At 44.2% G+C, this 16,953-nt stretch overlaps 1 protein-coding gene across 1 annotated transcript in view; it reads right to left on the bottom strand.

Moving 5' to 3' along the window:
• Positions 1 to 16,953, bottom strand: part of TUBE1 (tubulin epsilon 1) — a 623,636-nt gene that overhangs the window by 434,274 nt on the left and 172,409 nt on the right. Inside the window, exon 6 of the mRNA XM_044061905.1 lies at positions 14,477 to 14,598. Coding sequence (XP_043917840.1) covers positions 14,477 to 14,598 — 122 coding nt within the window. The remainder of the gene's footprint in view (positions 1 to 14,476; positions 14,599 to 16,953) is intronic.

Genomic DNA, 16,953 nt, shown 5'->3' with positions numbered 1-16,953 from the left:
CCACAGACACTCCCATATACACACAACAACAAAACTACAATGTAGTACTACCAGGAGGTAAGAAAAAAACAACTATTACTGAAAGGTACTCTAGTACCGAACCTAACCTCCAGATCCTCCAGGAAGGGGGCAGGTGGGAGGGTACGTAAGAATGTGAGGCGAGATGGACTACATACATCAAACGTTATGGTGAGTACATAACTTCTTGATGTTATGTAGTCCAATCTCGCCTACATTTTTACTCACGGGACAGCGTCCCCAGCACCTCTATCCTGGGAGGCTCAAAGGAAGATACTCCTGAGGACTGTGGAACCAAAGGAAGCCCTACCCCTCGAGGCCACATCCAGTTTGTAATGAGTAACAAAGGTATGGGGGGAAGCCCACGTGGCTGCAGCACAAATATCATCCAAGGATGGTCTAGCGTGGTATGCTATAGATGCAGAAACAGCCTTAGTAGAGTGAGCCTTGACGGGGAATGGTAGAGTTTTTCCTGCTGAAGAATAAATAAAGGAAATACCATTAGCAATCCATCTGGAAATGGTAACCTTGGAAATAGAGGATCCCGCTCTATTGTCTGAAAAGGAAACAAACAATTGGTCAGACTTTCGTATATGTTTGGTCCTGTGTAGGTAGAATCGCAATTGTCTGTGCACATCCAGTTGATGAAATTTAAACTCTGCCTTGTTGGAATATTGAGGAAAGAACACTGAGAGCTCAACAGACTGGTTGAGATTAACAGTAGATGTAACTTTAGGGAGAAAGGACAGGTTAGGTCGAAGAGAGACTCTGTCCTTATGAAAAATCAAATACGGGGGTTTAATGGAGAGGGCTTGAATCTCCGACACTCGTCTGGCTGATGTAATGGCTATCAGAAAAGCCGTTTTCCAGGACAGAAACTTTAACTCGCAGGTGGCAGCCAGTTCGAAAGGCAGGAAAGTAAGGGCTTGCAAAACCAGGTTTAAATCCCAAGGCATAATAGGTTCAGAAATAGGAGGCCGGAGTAATAAGGTGCCCTTCAAAAAGGCCTTACAGAGTTTGTGAGCCATAAGGGAAGGCTCATAGGAAGTATGAAAGCTAGAAATAGCCGCCAACTGTACTTTAATAGTGGGAGGCGCAGAACCCTGCTGAAAGAGCATGGACAAGAACTCCCAAGACCGCAGGAATTGGAGCTGTGTAGGGGTTGATTCCTTGAGCATGAGCCCAAAAAGAGAATCTCTTCCATTTGCTGGAATAGATCTTCCTAGTCGAAGACTTATGAGAGGACGATAAAATGTGTACTACCTCAGGTGAAAAATGATGAAGCCTGACTAGTGACGGAAGTGGAGTAGCCAGGCTGTCAACCTGAGGGTGGCCAGAGAGGGATGGAACTGTCCCGACATGTGTGTCAGTAGGTCTGGTACTGGGTCCAGAATCCACGGAGTGTCTACCACGAATGGATGGAGGAAGGAGAACCAGACTTGGTGAGGCCAGTGTGGGGCAATTAGAATCATCTTGCTTCCCAAGGATAGGGCTTTCTGAATCACTCTTGGTAACAGAGGAAATGGAGGGAAAGCATAGAGCAGACCGGAGGGCCAATCGTGGACTAGAGGGTCCCTGGGTGATTCCCCCTGTGGGGGGATCAGGGTGAAGTAACTGCTGCATTTGGCATTGAGGGGATTGGCAATAAGGTCGCAGCAAGGCTGACCCCACCTGTTGAATATCTGTTCCGCAACTCGAGGGTTCAGGGACCACTCATAAGGCAAGAGAATAGCTCTGCTCAGCCTGTCTGCTATCACACTGGCCTTCCCCGGAATGTGCATTACCACTAGGAACCGTTGGGAAAATACTGCCCACTGCCACACTCGCATGGCCTCTCTGCACAGGGGGTAAGATCTGGTTCCTCCCTGTTTGTTCAGGTACCATACCACGGACATGTTGTCCGAATGTATCGCGATAGTCCCAAGAGGGAGAAAGCTCTGTAGTGCCCGCAACGCCAGAAGCACTGCTCTCATCTCCAGGACATTGATGTGCAGATGTACCTCGTGATCTTGCCACGTGCCTTGGACCGTCCTGCCAAGATAATGCCCCCCCCACCCCATCTGGGAGGCGTCCGTGGTCACGGTGGTGACAGGTGACGGAGGAACAAACTGTTTCCCCTCGTCCAGATTGATGGAGCATAGCCACCAACTGAGATCTTGTTTGCATCGGTCTGTGAGCAGGATCAGGTGAGAAAGGGGGAGTTTCTGAAAGGACCATTGGGCAAATAGAAGCCATTGAAGAAGCCTCATGTGTAACCTGGCTAGAGGCACTAGCATAATGGTAGCTGCCATGGTGCCCAAAAGCTGAAGAACCCATCTTGCTTGTACTTTCCTGAGTGGTAATAGTGCGCAAACCTGGTTTTGTATTATTGTGCTCCTTTGCTGAGGTAAGAAGGCCCGCATTTGGATGGTGTCTAGCTCTGCGCCTATAAATGTAACACGCTGCGAGGGCAGCAAGACAGACTTTTCCCAGTTCAACGTTATACCAAGTCGCTGACAGAGGGTAATGGTAGTGTCCTTGGCTTGGAAAAGTAGATGCCTGGTGTGGGCGGTGAGGAGCCAGTAGTCCAGATAAGGAAACACTTGGTATCCTTGACGTCTCAGGTGAGCTGTCACCACCGCCAAACACTTGGTGAACACCCTGGGGGCTGTGGTGAGACCAAAGGGCAGGGCATGAAACTGAAAATGACTGGCTCCCAGCCGGAAGCGTAGGTGACTCCTGGATGCCCTGTCTATTTTGATACGATAGTAAGCATCCTTGAGGTCGATGGAGCACATCCATACTTCTTTTTCCAGCAACGGAAAAATGGACTGAAGGGTGACCATTCGGAACTTGGACTTTTGAACATAGTGGTTTAATCGGCTGAGATCTAGAATGGGTCTCAGGTCCCCTGTTTTTTTCGGCACCAAAAAGAGTCTTAAGTCCCTAATCCGATCTGGTCTGAGGGGACAGGTTGGATGACTCCTTTCTTTAGCAGCTTTGAAACCTCTAAGGCTGCGTGATCCCTTTGACTGGGTGGAATGTCCGGGATTCTTCTGTCTGGGGGAGGGTCTGACGAAAAAGGTATGGCATAACCTCCGGAAACTATTCTCAACACCCATCGATCCTGGGTGATGCTTTCCCAGGCTTCCGGGTGTAACGATATGCGGCCCCCGACTGGCTCTGGAGAAGCACAGTCGGGCAATACATCAGGAATGATGGTAGGAAGAACCACGAAAGGAATCATGGTCTCCCGAGTTGTGGGGGCCTCCTCTGCCTCTAGGGCAGAGTCTTCCTAAATAACCTCCCCCTCCTCTGCCTCTGGAGGGGGAATCACCTTGTGCGGCAGGGAAAAACTTCTGTGACTTCTTGAACCACATCTTCCCACCTCTCTGAGCCTTGGGATAAGGCCTAGAGGGGAGGGAAAAACAGACCCCTACGGCAGACAGGGTCTTTCCCTCTTGCTCGCATCTGGTGAGGGTGCCTTTCACTTTGGTCCCAAAGAGTGAGGATCCATCAAAAGGGGCGTCAGTGAAGGAAGACTTGAAGGCCTCCGCGAAATGACACAGGCGCAGCCAGGCTTGCCTCCTGAGGGCTACTCCTGAACTGGCTGCCCTACTCACCCCCTCGGCTGCATACGATATGAGCCTCATGGACGAGTTGACAATAGAATTTAGGGTAGACACCTGGGCGTTAACTGTGGGCGCCAACGCCTCAGGGACGTTACCCGCTAGAGTATCTCTAACTCCTTGAGGAGATCTCTCTGGAGCCGATTGAAATGGCAAAGGTAGTTCAGTGACCGTAAGGTAAAGGTCGCTGACAAAAGGGTACGCTTCCCGTACCTGTCCATAGTCCTAGACTCCTTGTTAGGAGGATGGACGGAGGAAGAAGTCTCTGCTACTTCCTTCTGTGTGGCCGCCGCCAACACCACCATGGCATCTACAGAAACCCTTTGGATAGGAATTCTTTCCCTGGGGGAGCAGAAAGGAACTTATTGGGCCTTCTGGGTACAGGTTCCACCGTATCAGGATTCTCCCACACCCTTCGACAGATTAAATCCAACAGTTCGAAGGGTGGAGACACCCAGGAGGCAGAGGGTTGAGCTCCAAAGGCCTTGAGGAATACAGACTCCTCCTCGGAGGGGGTTTGGGAGGTCCAGTCGCCCCTCTGTCTCAAAATCTCCAGGATGTCGGAGAAAGAGACATCAGAGGATGACTTAGGAGAACCCTCCGACTCCTCGAGGTCGGTATCTGAAGTGAGAGACTCGTCCTGGGAGTCTATGTGCTTCCTCTTGCACGTCTTCTTTCTGGGGGCCTCAGACTCTGAGGGACCTTCAGAAAGTTGGAGACCACTCATGGGGGTATCCCCAGACCTTTGGGCTCTGCCATCTACAGATAGGTGGGTGTCAGAGGCTCTAGCCGGGGTGGAAGGGGACGGAATGACCGATCCGTGTGATGTACCTGACGACTTGGCCAGTGCGCTCCGCATGGCCTCGAAGGCTGGTCCCCCCGAATCAGAGGACCGACGGGCCTCCGAGGCCATGATTGGAGTCTGGGTCCCCTGAGCCGCTGCACCGAGAGGGAGGCTCAGAATTGATGGGTGTCCCGAAACATCCCCCTCGGGCCCGACCGAGGAAACCCGAGTGCCGAGACCTGTGAAAGGAGCCGACAGGGTCGGAGACGACGTCGGCACCGATAAACCTTTAAGGGGTATCGGAGCTGGCGCAAGAACATCACTCGGAGCGGAGCACTCCAGCGCCGAAGACAAGGAAGCACTCGGAGGAGGAGGAACCATAGACACAACCAACGGGACAGGCTCCGGGGCCGACTGGGTCGGAGCCAAAAATAATTTAGCCAACACCGGCGACCGCAGGAGCCTCTGCACCACCCTATCAACATCCAAATCAGAAAGCCTGGAGGATTTGGAGGACAGGGATGGAGAATGGGATCTCCTGTCAGGAGAACCATGTCTGACACTGGGAGATCAGCTCCGAATTGGTTCCAGTAAAATAGGAGCCGAAGCCGATTCCAGCACCACAGATACCTCCTGCGGCCCCGAGAACATAGCAGCCGAGGAGGCAGAGTCAAGTTTTGAAAGTTTCTCCGGCAGCTCCGAGGAAACAGACGGAACCGAAGATCTTTTCTTCGTTTTCGAAGCCTTCGGCTTGGCCTGAGAACCAGAGGCCGAGTCCAAGGACTCCTCAAATGAAGGTTTCAAGAGACCTTTCAATATTAATTTATTTTTCCTCTCCTGAAGCACCCTCGGACTGAAGGCGTGACAAAAGCTGCAAGACTCTTGCAAATGAATTGCACCTAAGCAATAAACACATACAGAATGTCCATCTGTGATGGACATCTTGTAACCACACTTGGCACATTTTTTGAAACCGGAAGGTTTATGTTCCTTCTCTGCTTTAGACATCTTGAAGAACCAACTAGGAAAAAACACAGCAGGCGGGAAAACAGTAACCACTCTACCACCACCAAGAACCTCTAAGAGAAACGGTTCTCTAAGACACACAAGCACGCAATCCACAACAAGAAAAAACGAAAGGATCTAGTGCTAGCTAATTTAGCAACAGACAACTTTAAATAACTACAACACACAGAAGGAGGACTAAGTCCTCTATCTCAAACGGGCCTAGCCCACCGGAATTAGGGATGCCAACTACAGACAAGAACACACTAAACTAAACCACAAAATGCAAATAGCTATTAAAATAGCTTTTTTTTCTTTATGGTTGAAAACAGCAAATTTCTCGAGAGAAATTGAAAAGTAAGGTACTTAGCCACAGCCAAGCGAGACCATGTCCTAGCTAAACGAGTGGCAAACGAGATCTGGGGTTATGGAGCAGTGCAGCATGGGATACCTGCTTGGCCTAGCCAATGAGAGACTTTGAGCTAGTAAATAAATTGTCCGAGTCAGAGCCGATATTCGGTTCCGAACCCGTGAGTAAGAATGTAGGAGAGATTGGACTACATAACATGTGCAGATATCCTCTGGAGTGCCAGTACATTTTGATGTAACAGTACACATCCTAAAGATCAATCAAGCACATCCAATCCTGCTTTCACAATAAAGACAGAATGGACTGAACTGTGACTACCCAGAACCTTGAATATTGCAAGAACTGGTTAAGTTTGCCGAGACCCACAATGGGTGTCAGTCGCATCTTCTTTTGCACTAAAAAAGAATCTTGAATAGGTCCTGCATCCTTTCTGGTCTGCAGGGAGCTTCTGGTTGACCCTTTTTTTTTTTCTACCAGCTTTTTTATTTCTAATACGGCTGCTTCCCTTTGATAGGATGGAACATCAGGGACTCTTTTCATTCTTGGGGGGGGGGGGGGGGTAATTGGGAATTGGAAGAATGGTTTGATATAACCTCTGGATAAAATTCCCTGCACCCAGGAATCTTTTGTTATGGACAGCCAGGCTGTTAGGTGCAGAGACAAATGCCCCCCCCCCCCTCGGCTGCTTCTAGAGAGGAGCAGTCCAGCCCCTTCTCTGCAGCACTGATAGGGTTTGTCCGAGAATTAGTCCCAAAAACCCTGATTCTGTGGGCCACCTCTGCTGGGAGGGCAGCGTCTTCCGTTCGAGTCCCCCCCCCCCCTCTGCCCTATCTCCTCATGAGTCTTGAAATGTACCCTGAAATTTACAGAATCACATCTATCTACCTCCTCATTGATTCTAGGAAAAAGCTCTTTGAAGGGTAGAAAAACATATCCCTATGACTTCTTGCTAACATCTGGAGAGCGTGGCCTTCACTTTAGGGCCAAATAAGGAAGATCCATCAAAAAAAGCACTGATGAATGGAGACTTAAAGGGCTCTGGAAAGTCACATAGACACACTCATGCACGTCTACTAATAGCCATGTCTGAACCCACCTCCTGTGAGATACCACCCCACTGCATGGGAGATCAGCCTAATGCATGTAATTGATATTGAGTGAAGAGTGGCCAGTTGTGAGGAGACCATTTTGGTCCTCAGCAGATATAGACCCAGAAAAAGATATGGATAGTTCTTCAGTCAAATCCCTTTGTAATCTTATAAAATGATTCCTAGAGAAGGCAAAATGCTGAGGTACCAGAAGTGTTATTAAATATTATTAACAATTCATCCTGGAGTGGTCCTCCTTTGTGTGGTTTGTGTTTTTTTTTTGGAATTTTTCATTTGGATGTTTACTGCAGTAATCTTATAAACTAAGCCAGATAATCCAATGAACTTCCACACCCAGTGAGCAACAAGATTTATAAGTTCATCAGCCAGGGGACTCACCCAAGATGTAGCAGAGGCAGATCCAAAAGCCTCCAAGAACACAGGCTCCTCTTGGGAAGGGGTATTGGAAGATCAACCACCCTTCTGTTTTAAGAGCTCCAGAATGTCTGCAAATGAAACATCTTCAGGTGGAAATCTGGGGGATCCTTCCTCTTCAATTAGTGTCCTTCATAAGAAATTCCGGAGTGGAATCTAGGTGTCTCCTTTTACATGTTCTCTTCTGAGGAACCTCACCAGCTGGGTGATCTGGACAGGTATCAGAAGAGATGAAAAAGTCTTGGACTGACTGGAGAATTAATCAGGCTAGTTGTCCCAGTGGAACGGAAGAATGAGGCTCACAGCCAAGAACCAAAGGAGAAAAAGTTGTCTGATCCAAGAGGGAAAGGGAATTCCTCTCTCTAGGCAGACAGAAGGCCTTCTCCACAATCTCGAAGGCAGAGCACCTGGAGGAAACCAAAGTTAATGGCAAAGGAGCTGATATTTTTCAAACAGTTGGCTTTCTGCAATCTCACAAGCACTTCACCTGAGAAAGGAGTTGGGCCCGAGCTCTCCAGTACCAACGCCCTGAGAGGCAGGGATGGCACCGAAAGCTTCAGAGTCAACTCTAATCAACTAGATCTGGAGCCGATACTTCAGCTCTGAGAATCCACTGGCACCAAAAAGCTTGGAGCTGGATGATTCAGGGAGGTAATAGAAGTTGAAGAACAGACTGTCTTCAGATCCAATGAAGACACCCCCAGGAGTCTTGGATCAGAGTTCTGCAAAACAGTAGGTCGGATTGGAGAAGGAGGGACCAAAGGGAAAGTATAGGTCAGTTCATGGATCTAATGGGAGACAGAGTAGAGTGTATCCCCATCTGGATCCAAGCTCTGAGGAGTTTTGTCATCATCTTATCTATGATGATATTGCGCCGCCATCAGTATCCTGCAGGGTTAGAACCGGAGTCAATTTTTCAGAGATTTATTAGACTTGTTTGATAGACAAGGTTTTGAATTAATGGAACTTATGGTCAAACATTATAATAAATGGGTTGAAAGTCTTACTAAAATGGTTACCGACCTGGACACCAGTATTAAAACAGACTTAGAATTTGTATGGTACAAATTTGAGTATAGTCGTATCTTTACAAGTATAGACGAATATATGCTCAAATTGAGAACCAATAAACTTAAAAACCTTCAGCGTGACCATACAGCATATGATCAAGGTACAGCTTATCCTACACCTTCGAAGGCCCCAAGTCTGGCAGCAAGGTAACCATTTGACTGGACAACCCAATGTAGTTATTGGATCTAATGAGGTGTATGCCACTAATCTTGATAACTCAAATCATCCAGAAGTGGGTGACCCCATAAATAATCATGGGAGGCCTGTAGTTCCACTGGACAATAGTGAAGCTACAGTGGGGGTCTGTAGGAGCGAAAGATTACAGAACGCTTCTCGAGGACAGAATACTGTTACCCATCCCAATCAAGACAACCAAAATTTTCGGCTAGGCAACAATACAGGAGCCAAACCAAAACAGAGGAACCCATATCAGAACACGAACAGGATCAACCACAAATTCAACAAGTGGAAGAGATAGGAAGAATGTCCTCTGGGGGTAAAGACAGTCCAGTGATAATAACTAACAAAGCAGGAGACTTCAAGTGTTTAACTACTCTTCAGTTCGGATTCATCCTGACATTGTTGAATTACTTGCCAAAGGACACACATTTGTTCCCTCTCAACATTTAGACTTGGTAATAACTATCCTGGATGTTAAAACCTTTACCAGGAAATTGAATTTCAATCTGATGATGGGTGATGTGATGAATGTTTCTGTGTTCGATAACTTCCACATGCCTAGTACATTTAACCCACCTCTACACCCATCCACGTGTTTGAACACGAGTGTGAACTAGATATTAGACATAATATTAAAAATAAATGTAAGAGTGGTTATGTATACAACATCAGTAAACAGGAACGTGAATATTTGGAATTTATCTAATCACACGATATACGAGTATGTAAACCTGATAAGGGTGGGGGCTTGGTAGTCCTTGACAACCTGGACTACGTGGCTAGGATGAAGTTATTATTAGATACACCTGCCTATGAAGTAAGCTGCCTATGAAGTAAGCTCACGTTCAGAAGTGAACAGAGCTCATCAACAAATTAAAAATTGTATTAACGATTTATTTGTAGAAGGTAGGATAGAATAAAAAATATATAATTACATGTTATTACTGTACCCTAGGATCCCCTATTTTTTTGGGATACCTAAAATCCATAAAAACTTTGCAGACCCATCAATGAGACCTTTAGTGGACGGACGTAGTTCACCTATGTATCCATGTGCAAAATTCATTGACTCTTTACTTAAATATTTATCAGCTGAAAACCAAGTGTATAAAGACTTGGTCTTTGAGTAAAATCGACACTTTGCAATTTGATGAGGACTAATTTTCTTACAGTCAATGCAAAAGATCTGTACACTTGCACCCCGCACCTAACAGGGATGGAGTGGGTAGAGTTTATGTTTAGGAAAAATGGTGCATCAGAAGTAGTAACATCTGTAGTGATGGAATTACTTGATATCATCTTATCTAATAATTTCTTTCTATTCGACAATGTGTACTACCTACAAAAAACAGGAGTAGCCATGGGGCTCACCCTGTGGAGCCAGTATAGCAAACTTAGTCATGACATACTGGGAGACAGAATATGTGTTCAAGACAGAAAATATAAACAATCTCATTGTCTACTATACACGATATCTGGATGACATCTTCATTTTATTTAAAGGTGATCTGGAAGCTAGTAACAAACTACTGGATTATAAGTCCACCCAGTTTTTACAATTCACATCAACGTTTGACACTGAAGAGTTAGCATACTTGGATATCTGGCTCTCAAAGAATAGGGTACAAAAATGTTTTGAGGCCAAGATTCACAGGAAGAGTACGTATTCTAATACCTTCCTGCATTTCTCTAGTTGTCACCCCCACCACCAGAAGCGGTCGGTGGTTAAAGGTCAATTGGTGAGGGCTGCATGAATAGTGAGCAAAGAGAATGAATTTTTAGATTAATGCCATTTTTTGAAAAGTATGTTTCTGGGGCATAAGTACCCTGAAACTTTATTGGATTCACTAATAGAAGTAGTAAAATTTAAGAGATTCAACAAGATATATAACCCTATACTCGGTGTCAAACAGCCAGTCAACATTCAAATGCAAAGTGGTAAAGTGAGCAATTCAGTAGTTATGGACAGTACCAACAGTGAAATGTTAAAAAGCAAATCAGATTTCCATTTAAGCTTTACCACTATGTTTACGGTAGATAGTCAAGTTGTTCTGAGGATCATCCAGAAAAACTGGGAACTGTTCAGAATGAATCCAGTATTATTTAAGAAAGTTGGGTGACAGCCCCAAAGTGGTGTTTAGAAGAGGTAAAAACTTAAAGAACTTGCTAGAACAACAACACAGAATAATTCCCAAAATAACAGGTATGGCAAAATGTGAAGCCTGTAATTTTTGTAAACATATTGACGTCACCAATAAATTTAGTATAAATAGTGTACAATTAAAACAGCGGTTCAACTAACTCTAGGAATGTGGTGTTATTTATCTAGATGCCAATGCTGTGCTGCATTCTATATTGGAAAAACGGAGACTCCGAGACAGGGTCTATGAACATCAGTATGCAATATCTAAAGGCAAAACTGACAACACACTAGCTAAACACATACAGTTGCACAAAGACCACAAATGTAAATTCATGGCTATAGATCAGGTAGCTATAGACATTAGGGGTGGACCTTTAACCCTTACATTTAGAAGAATTAGAATTGCTGTGGCAAATTAGATTGAACGCTTATAATCTTCCTGGTATAAATGAAGCTTGTTCCATCAGCTGTATTTTGAAATTGAAAAGTTTGCAAAGATGAAAATGTTTTGCATTTTATTTATGTAACTTGGTGTGTCTCACTCATGAGAATGTTAGTTTTTTAATCATTGAGCAGTTTTATATTTAACTGTAGAATGTGTTATTTTCGTCTGCTGAATGTTTAAAATGACAAGATCTTTAATTAATCAGCATTTATTAGATAGGGTTAGTGTTTATGTAAGTTAATATGGTTTGGTGTTCACTACTTCTTACATTTTAATCCTGAAGTAGTGAGTAGCAGTTTTAATATGCGAGTGTTTCTTTAAAGTTTTCATGCAGAGGAGGTTCGTGGTGATAGGTAAAGAGCATCACCTGTTGGTATTTAAATGCATTTTGTTGTAAGGTGCACTTGTAATGTGAAGAAGTTTGCTTTGGAAGCAAACGAAAAGCGCTTCATTATTTATTAAAACAGAACTTAGATTTTTTTGCTTGCCATTCTAGTGTTTTGTTCCAATTTGTCCAAAATGCCAGAATGGGGTATTGTATCAAATACCTTGGACAGGTCAAGGTAGGCAGTATACACCATTCTGCCTTTGTTCATTCTTTGGTGAACTTTTCTTTGGACTCTGGAAAAGATTTAGACAAATTAGGGTAGGAGGTGAAGGAAGGGGAGACAGAATGCTGGCATAGTAATTCTGAAGTATTAGACTATCCCTTTTTTAAAAGGATTCCAGTTTTTTTTTTTTTTTTTTTTCCTCAATCCATTTTTTTTTCTCCTTGCCCGCCCAGATGTGGCAGGGATTACTAATTTTGCTTCCTAAAGGGATTATAGGATTGGGAAGATTTGAAATTGTTTCAGAACCGGAGTAGAAGATGGGTCAAACAAAACCTCCTTACCTAAAGAGGAAATTTAAATTTTAGACTTTACCTCATCAACAAAATTTTGGTTAAATACAAGGCATACCTCTTCAAAATGGTTGCAGTAGCAGTGTCCCTAGAAACAGCGTCTAAACAATCAGACATTTTTCAAAGCATGTTTAGATGCTTGGGAACGAATGCAAATAATGAGATTCAGAAAGAAGCTACCTTCTGAAGGATGTGTGGCAGAGTATTCCCTTAACCTGACTACACAACTCAAAATAAGCTTTCATGAGTGCCTGGTAGTTAAAAATTCTGAATGCTAAAGTGGAAGAAGATAAACTTCTGTTAGCAAATCTGTCCAATACATTGCCTTCTTTATCTACAGATGAAGGGTTTGCATTGACCAAGTGTGTTTCCAGCTGGTGAAGAGGTTGAAATGGCAGCTGTGTCTGACCTATAATGAAAAAACAAGAATATGTTAGCTTAAAGTAAAGTCTATCTACCTTTTTGGGTAATGGAGGTTGACAGTCAGGATTATTACTGGCAGCATTAAACACATCCTCCAAGGCTGGCAAAATAAGAGGGATAGGTGCAGAATGAGGTATATCCGCTTGCAACATATAATATTCTTCAGTTCTGGATGAACATCACTTATTCCTACAAAACACCTAATTCAGCCAGAAAATAGTCTGTGAAAAGAAAATTCCTCCAAGGGAGGTGGAGGAAATCAAGTTTCCTCAGAATTAGAGTTTTGGGCTTGGGAATCTGCAGGAAAAGAAGCCTAATCTCTGTCAGTATCAGAATCCTCTCAAAATTTCCTCACAAATTTCTTTACAGACGTTGTCCTCTGGTAAGGATTTCTGAGCAACAAGACTAACAAAATACAATAATTGCCAGGTTAAGGTAAGAAAATCATCTTTAAGAACAGACGCAATGTCTTCAGATGAACATAATCTAACCTTTTATTTCTATGCAGGTTATCCTCAAATTTAAGAAGACTGGCTAGGAAATGCCACTTCTTCCATTTCAAAAGGTTTCTTTTATTTGCTACCCCAAGAAGCAATGTCCAGAGTGTCTCAAGGACCCAAAGAAGGTTGTTCTCCCATGCCCAGATCGGACACTGGAACAGCCATAGAGGATGTAGCTGATCCCTGGTCCAGGTCCATGGTGACTGATGGGACTACACCAGAGAAACCCATAGAAGCGAGTGACTGGTATGAAGAACAATGGCTGGCCACTACAGGATCACTCACCGATAGCTGAGGCATTGCCTGAGCTAGTGGTGGCAGCAAGGTCTCTTTGCTATGTTGTTTTTTTTTTCTATTTAAGCACAGTGGGAGAAGAACCATCAGGACCAGAGTAAGTATTCATGCTGTAACAAAGGAAGAAATTTGACTGTCAGTAAGCACTGACGGAAAGAGTTGGCCAGAAGGTAAGTTGTCAGCCAAGTATTCACATGAAGTGAATGAATTCCACATGTCTCCTTTCTACTGTAAAAGCATGAGCAGAACACACAAAATACTGTCAGAAGCAAAACACTCTACCCATAAGTACACTGACAAAAAATACAACAGGCTAGTTGTCACAAAGTGTACACAAGCATTAAAACATTCACAATTTTTTTTCTGCCCATGAAAAAAAAAATTCCCGGTCCTTAAATTTAAGTAAATAATTCAAAGTTTTCACAAGCAGCATATAGTTACCACAAAAAAACTGCTCAAAAGCAAAACTGAAAATTAAGCCCTAGGCTAAAAATAGCAGTCACTGACAGGAAACTCCCAATACTGAGAAAAATGCTGGACTTCTGAAAGGTAAAATGCTGCTTTTAGCCATAACATAAAATACATACTTTTTTTCTTAAAAGGGCAATCATTTCTGGGAGGAAAGGTTCCTCTTTGGGAACTTACCTGCCAGAAATTATGCTTGAAGCAGATAGTTGCTCATGTGAAACCTCATAGCTGCTTCCTCTCAAGGTGGCAAGAATGTACTGTCTAAACTCTTGACTGTTGATTTCCCTCAAAGTGGTTAGCCAATCAAAAATCAGAGTGCAGGTGAGGGAGGGAGGTACAGCTTTGTGAAGGTGGAAGGTTGGTGTATCCTATGTAGGATCTACACTTTATAGCGAAGAAGCTACTGCAACAGTGAGAATGATGAACTGGAGATCTCCTCAGAATGGCAAGTGAACAGGCTGGTCAGCATATCGCACAATGTAGTAACATCTTTGGGGTGTGTATAAAAATCCAGCACGGCAGACACAGCACTGCCATAAGTTGCAAGGAGTGGGAAGGGACAGCATTTACAAACATATGTTAAAAACAAAAACTTGCCACACACACACACACACCTATAAAAGTTTCAAATTTCTTACTGGAAGAAACTGAAACAGGAGCCATAATTGGGTGTCTAAAAAGGAAGTTAAAAATATGATTTAAAACAATTAAAATAAGACATAAAAGTATACATGCATTTTTACCTCCACCCATGGAATGGATTACAAAGAAGCACTGCAAGCAGTCACAATGCTCTGCTGTTTTTCTCAGCTTTTCCAAAATTTGGTCCCGATACTGAGAACCATACACATTGTGACCAACAGCCCTGGGGAGTAAAAAAAAAAAGAAGTTATGTACCTACCATAACGTTCCATGTTATTTGTTCTTCATCTCGCCTTCCTTCTTGTTGGATGGGTTCAGAGCTGATCCTCGGCTCTGACTCGGCCACTAAATATAGCTCAAGAGCTCTTTACTGGCTCAAGGCTACCTCTTATCCCAGAATGCCCAGCGTCAGTTACCCAGATGTTGTTTGGGATAGCTCACACTAGACATAAATATAGAAGATAATCCATTAATAATCCTGGATATACAGTTAATTGACATGGTTTGTTTGGGAAGCAACTAATTACAAAACAAATTAGCCAGTGAAACCATTGAGAAACTCCTCTCAATCCTCGAGGAATGAGGGAGGGATGCAAGAAGGAAGGCGAGCTGAAGGACAACTAACATGGAACGTTATGATAGGTACATAACTTCTTTATGTTAAGTTGTCCAATCTCGCCTTCATTCTTGCTGGATGGGACAGCATCCCTAGCACCTCAATCCTGGATGGCTCATTGGAACAGACTCTTCAGAACCGTAGAGCCAAAGGAAGCCCTGTTCCGGGAGACCACATCTACTTTGTAATGAGAAATGAATGTATGAGGATCTGCCCAAGTAGCTGCTTCACAAATTGAATCTATGGGCAAGCTAGATTGAATCATGACTGAAGTAGCTACTGAGTTGGTTGAATGACCTTTGTGTTTTGCTGGAAGATTTTTGTCGCAAATGGTAGACATGGGCTATGGTGTCCGACAATGTTACTTTAGAAACTGGAAGGCCTTGTTTGTTGTTTGCAAATGAAAGGAACAACTGATCTGATTTTCCCCCATCTCTTTAGTTCTATGGAGATAGAAAAGCAGTTGTCTATGCACATCATATTGGTGTAATCTGTATTCTGCCTTGTTGGAATGATTAGGGAAAGACAGGAAGTTCAATGGATTGATTCAAATTGTGTGCTGAACAAACTTTAGGTAGAAAAGATGGGTTGTTTCTCAGAGAAACTCTGTCTTTGTGGAAAAACTAGGTATGGAGGGTGAACACACAGTGCATGATGCTCTGAAACACGTCTGGCAGAAGTAATAGCAACTAAGAAGAGAGTTTTCCAAGAGAGAAATTTCAAGGAACATGATGCTGCTGGTTCAAAGGGTGGCAGTATCAAAGAGGCCAGAACCAAATTGAGATCCCAAGGTGGAAGAGGCTCCTTCACTGGAGGTCTAAGAAGAGATGAATGCCTCATGAAGGCCTTACACAGAGTTTGAGACACATTATGCTGGAGTTAGAAACTCCGACGTGAAAATTTGAAATGGCAGCTAGTTGTACTCTGATGGTAGCAGCCGCTGCACCAGAATGAAACAGTTCTGCTAAAAAATCCAAACTTTCGTGTACAGAAACTGTAAAAGGATCTAAATTCCTGGATTCTGCCCAGTAAGAGAATCTTTTCCATTTGCTAGCATAGACTATCCTTGTATTTGTCTTATGGGAGGAAACAATAATATCACGCACTGCTGGGGAAATATTGGGGAGCCTGGCTAGGACTGGAAGTGGAGTAACCAAGCTGTGAGCTTGAGAGATTGGAGGGATTGGTGTAGCCCGTCTAATTGATGCATCAAGAGGTCTGGTACTGGGTCCAGAATCCAAGGCTGGGCTAGAAGGTGGGGGTGAAGGAATGGACACCAAATCTGTCGAGGTCAATCGGGGGCAATGAGGATCATTTTGCAACCCAACGATTTTGCTTTCTGAATGACTTTTGGAATTAGGGGAAAGGGGGGAAATGCATAAAGGAGTCCCTGAGGCCAATCGCGGACTAGAGCGTCCCTGGGTGTCTGACCTGGAGGAGGAACAAAGGAGAAGTAGCTGCTGCATTTGTTGTTGAGGGAAGAGGCAAAGAGATCACAGCAAGGCTGGCCCCATTTGCAAAAAAATAAGATCCGCAATTTCCTGTTTCAGAGACCACTCGTGAGGCATGAGGATAGCCCTGCTGAGCCTGTCCTCTATTACATCGGATGTCCCAGGGATATACGTTGCTGTCAGAAAACGTTGGGAGGAAATCACCCATTGCCACAGTCTGAGGGCCTCTCAGCACAAGGGGTAAGACCTGGTTCTGCCCCGTTTGTTGATGTACCAAACCACTGACATATTGTCAGTCTGTATTGCAATAGTCCTGGCAGGGAGAGAGTCTTGAAGAGCTTGCAATGCTAGGAGCACCACTCTCATCTCCAGGACGTTGATGTGCAAGTGGTACTCGTGAGGTTGCCAAGTGCCTTAGACTGTCTTCCCTAGATAATGCCCCCCCCCCACCCTATCAAAGAAGCGTCCGTGGTCACTGTGGCGACCGGATGGGGTTCCAAGAAAGGTCTAC

Source organism: Protopterus annectens, chromosome 2.part0 (genome assembly GCF_019279795.1).
Source record: "Protopterus annectens isolate FY-2018-M chromosome 2.part0, PAN1.0, whole genome shotgun sequence".
Taxonomy (NCBI): Eukaryota; Metazoa; Chordata; order Ceratodontiformes; family Protopteridae; genus Protopterus; species Protopterus annectens.
Note: the sequence above shows the minus strand (reverse complement) of the source record. Positions and strands in the feature narration are given on the sequence as shown.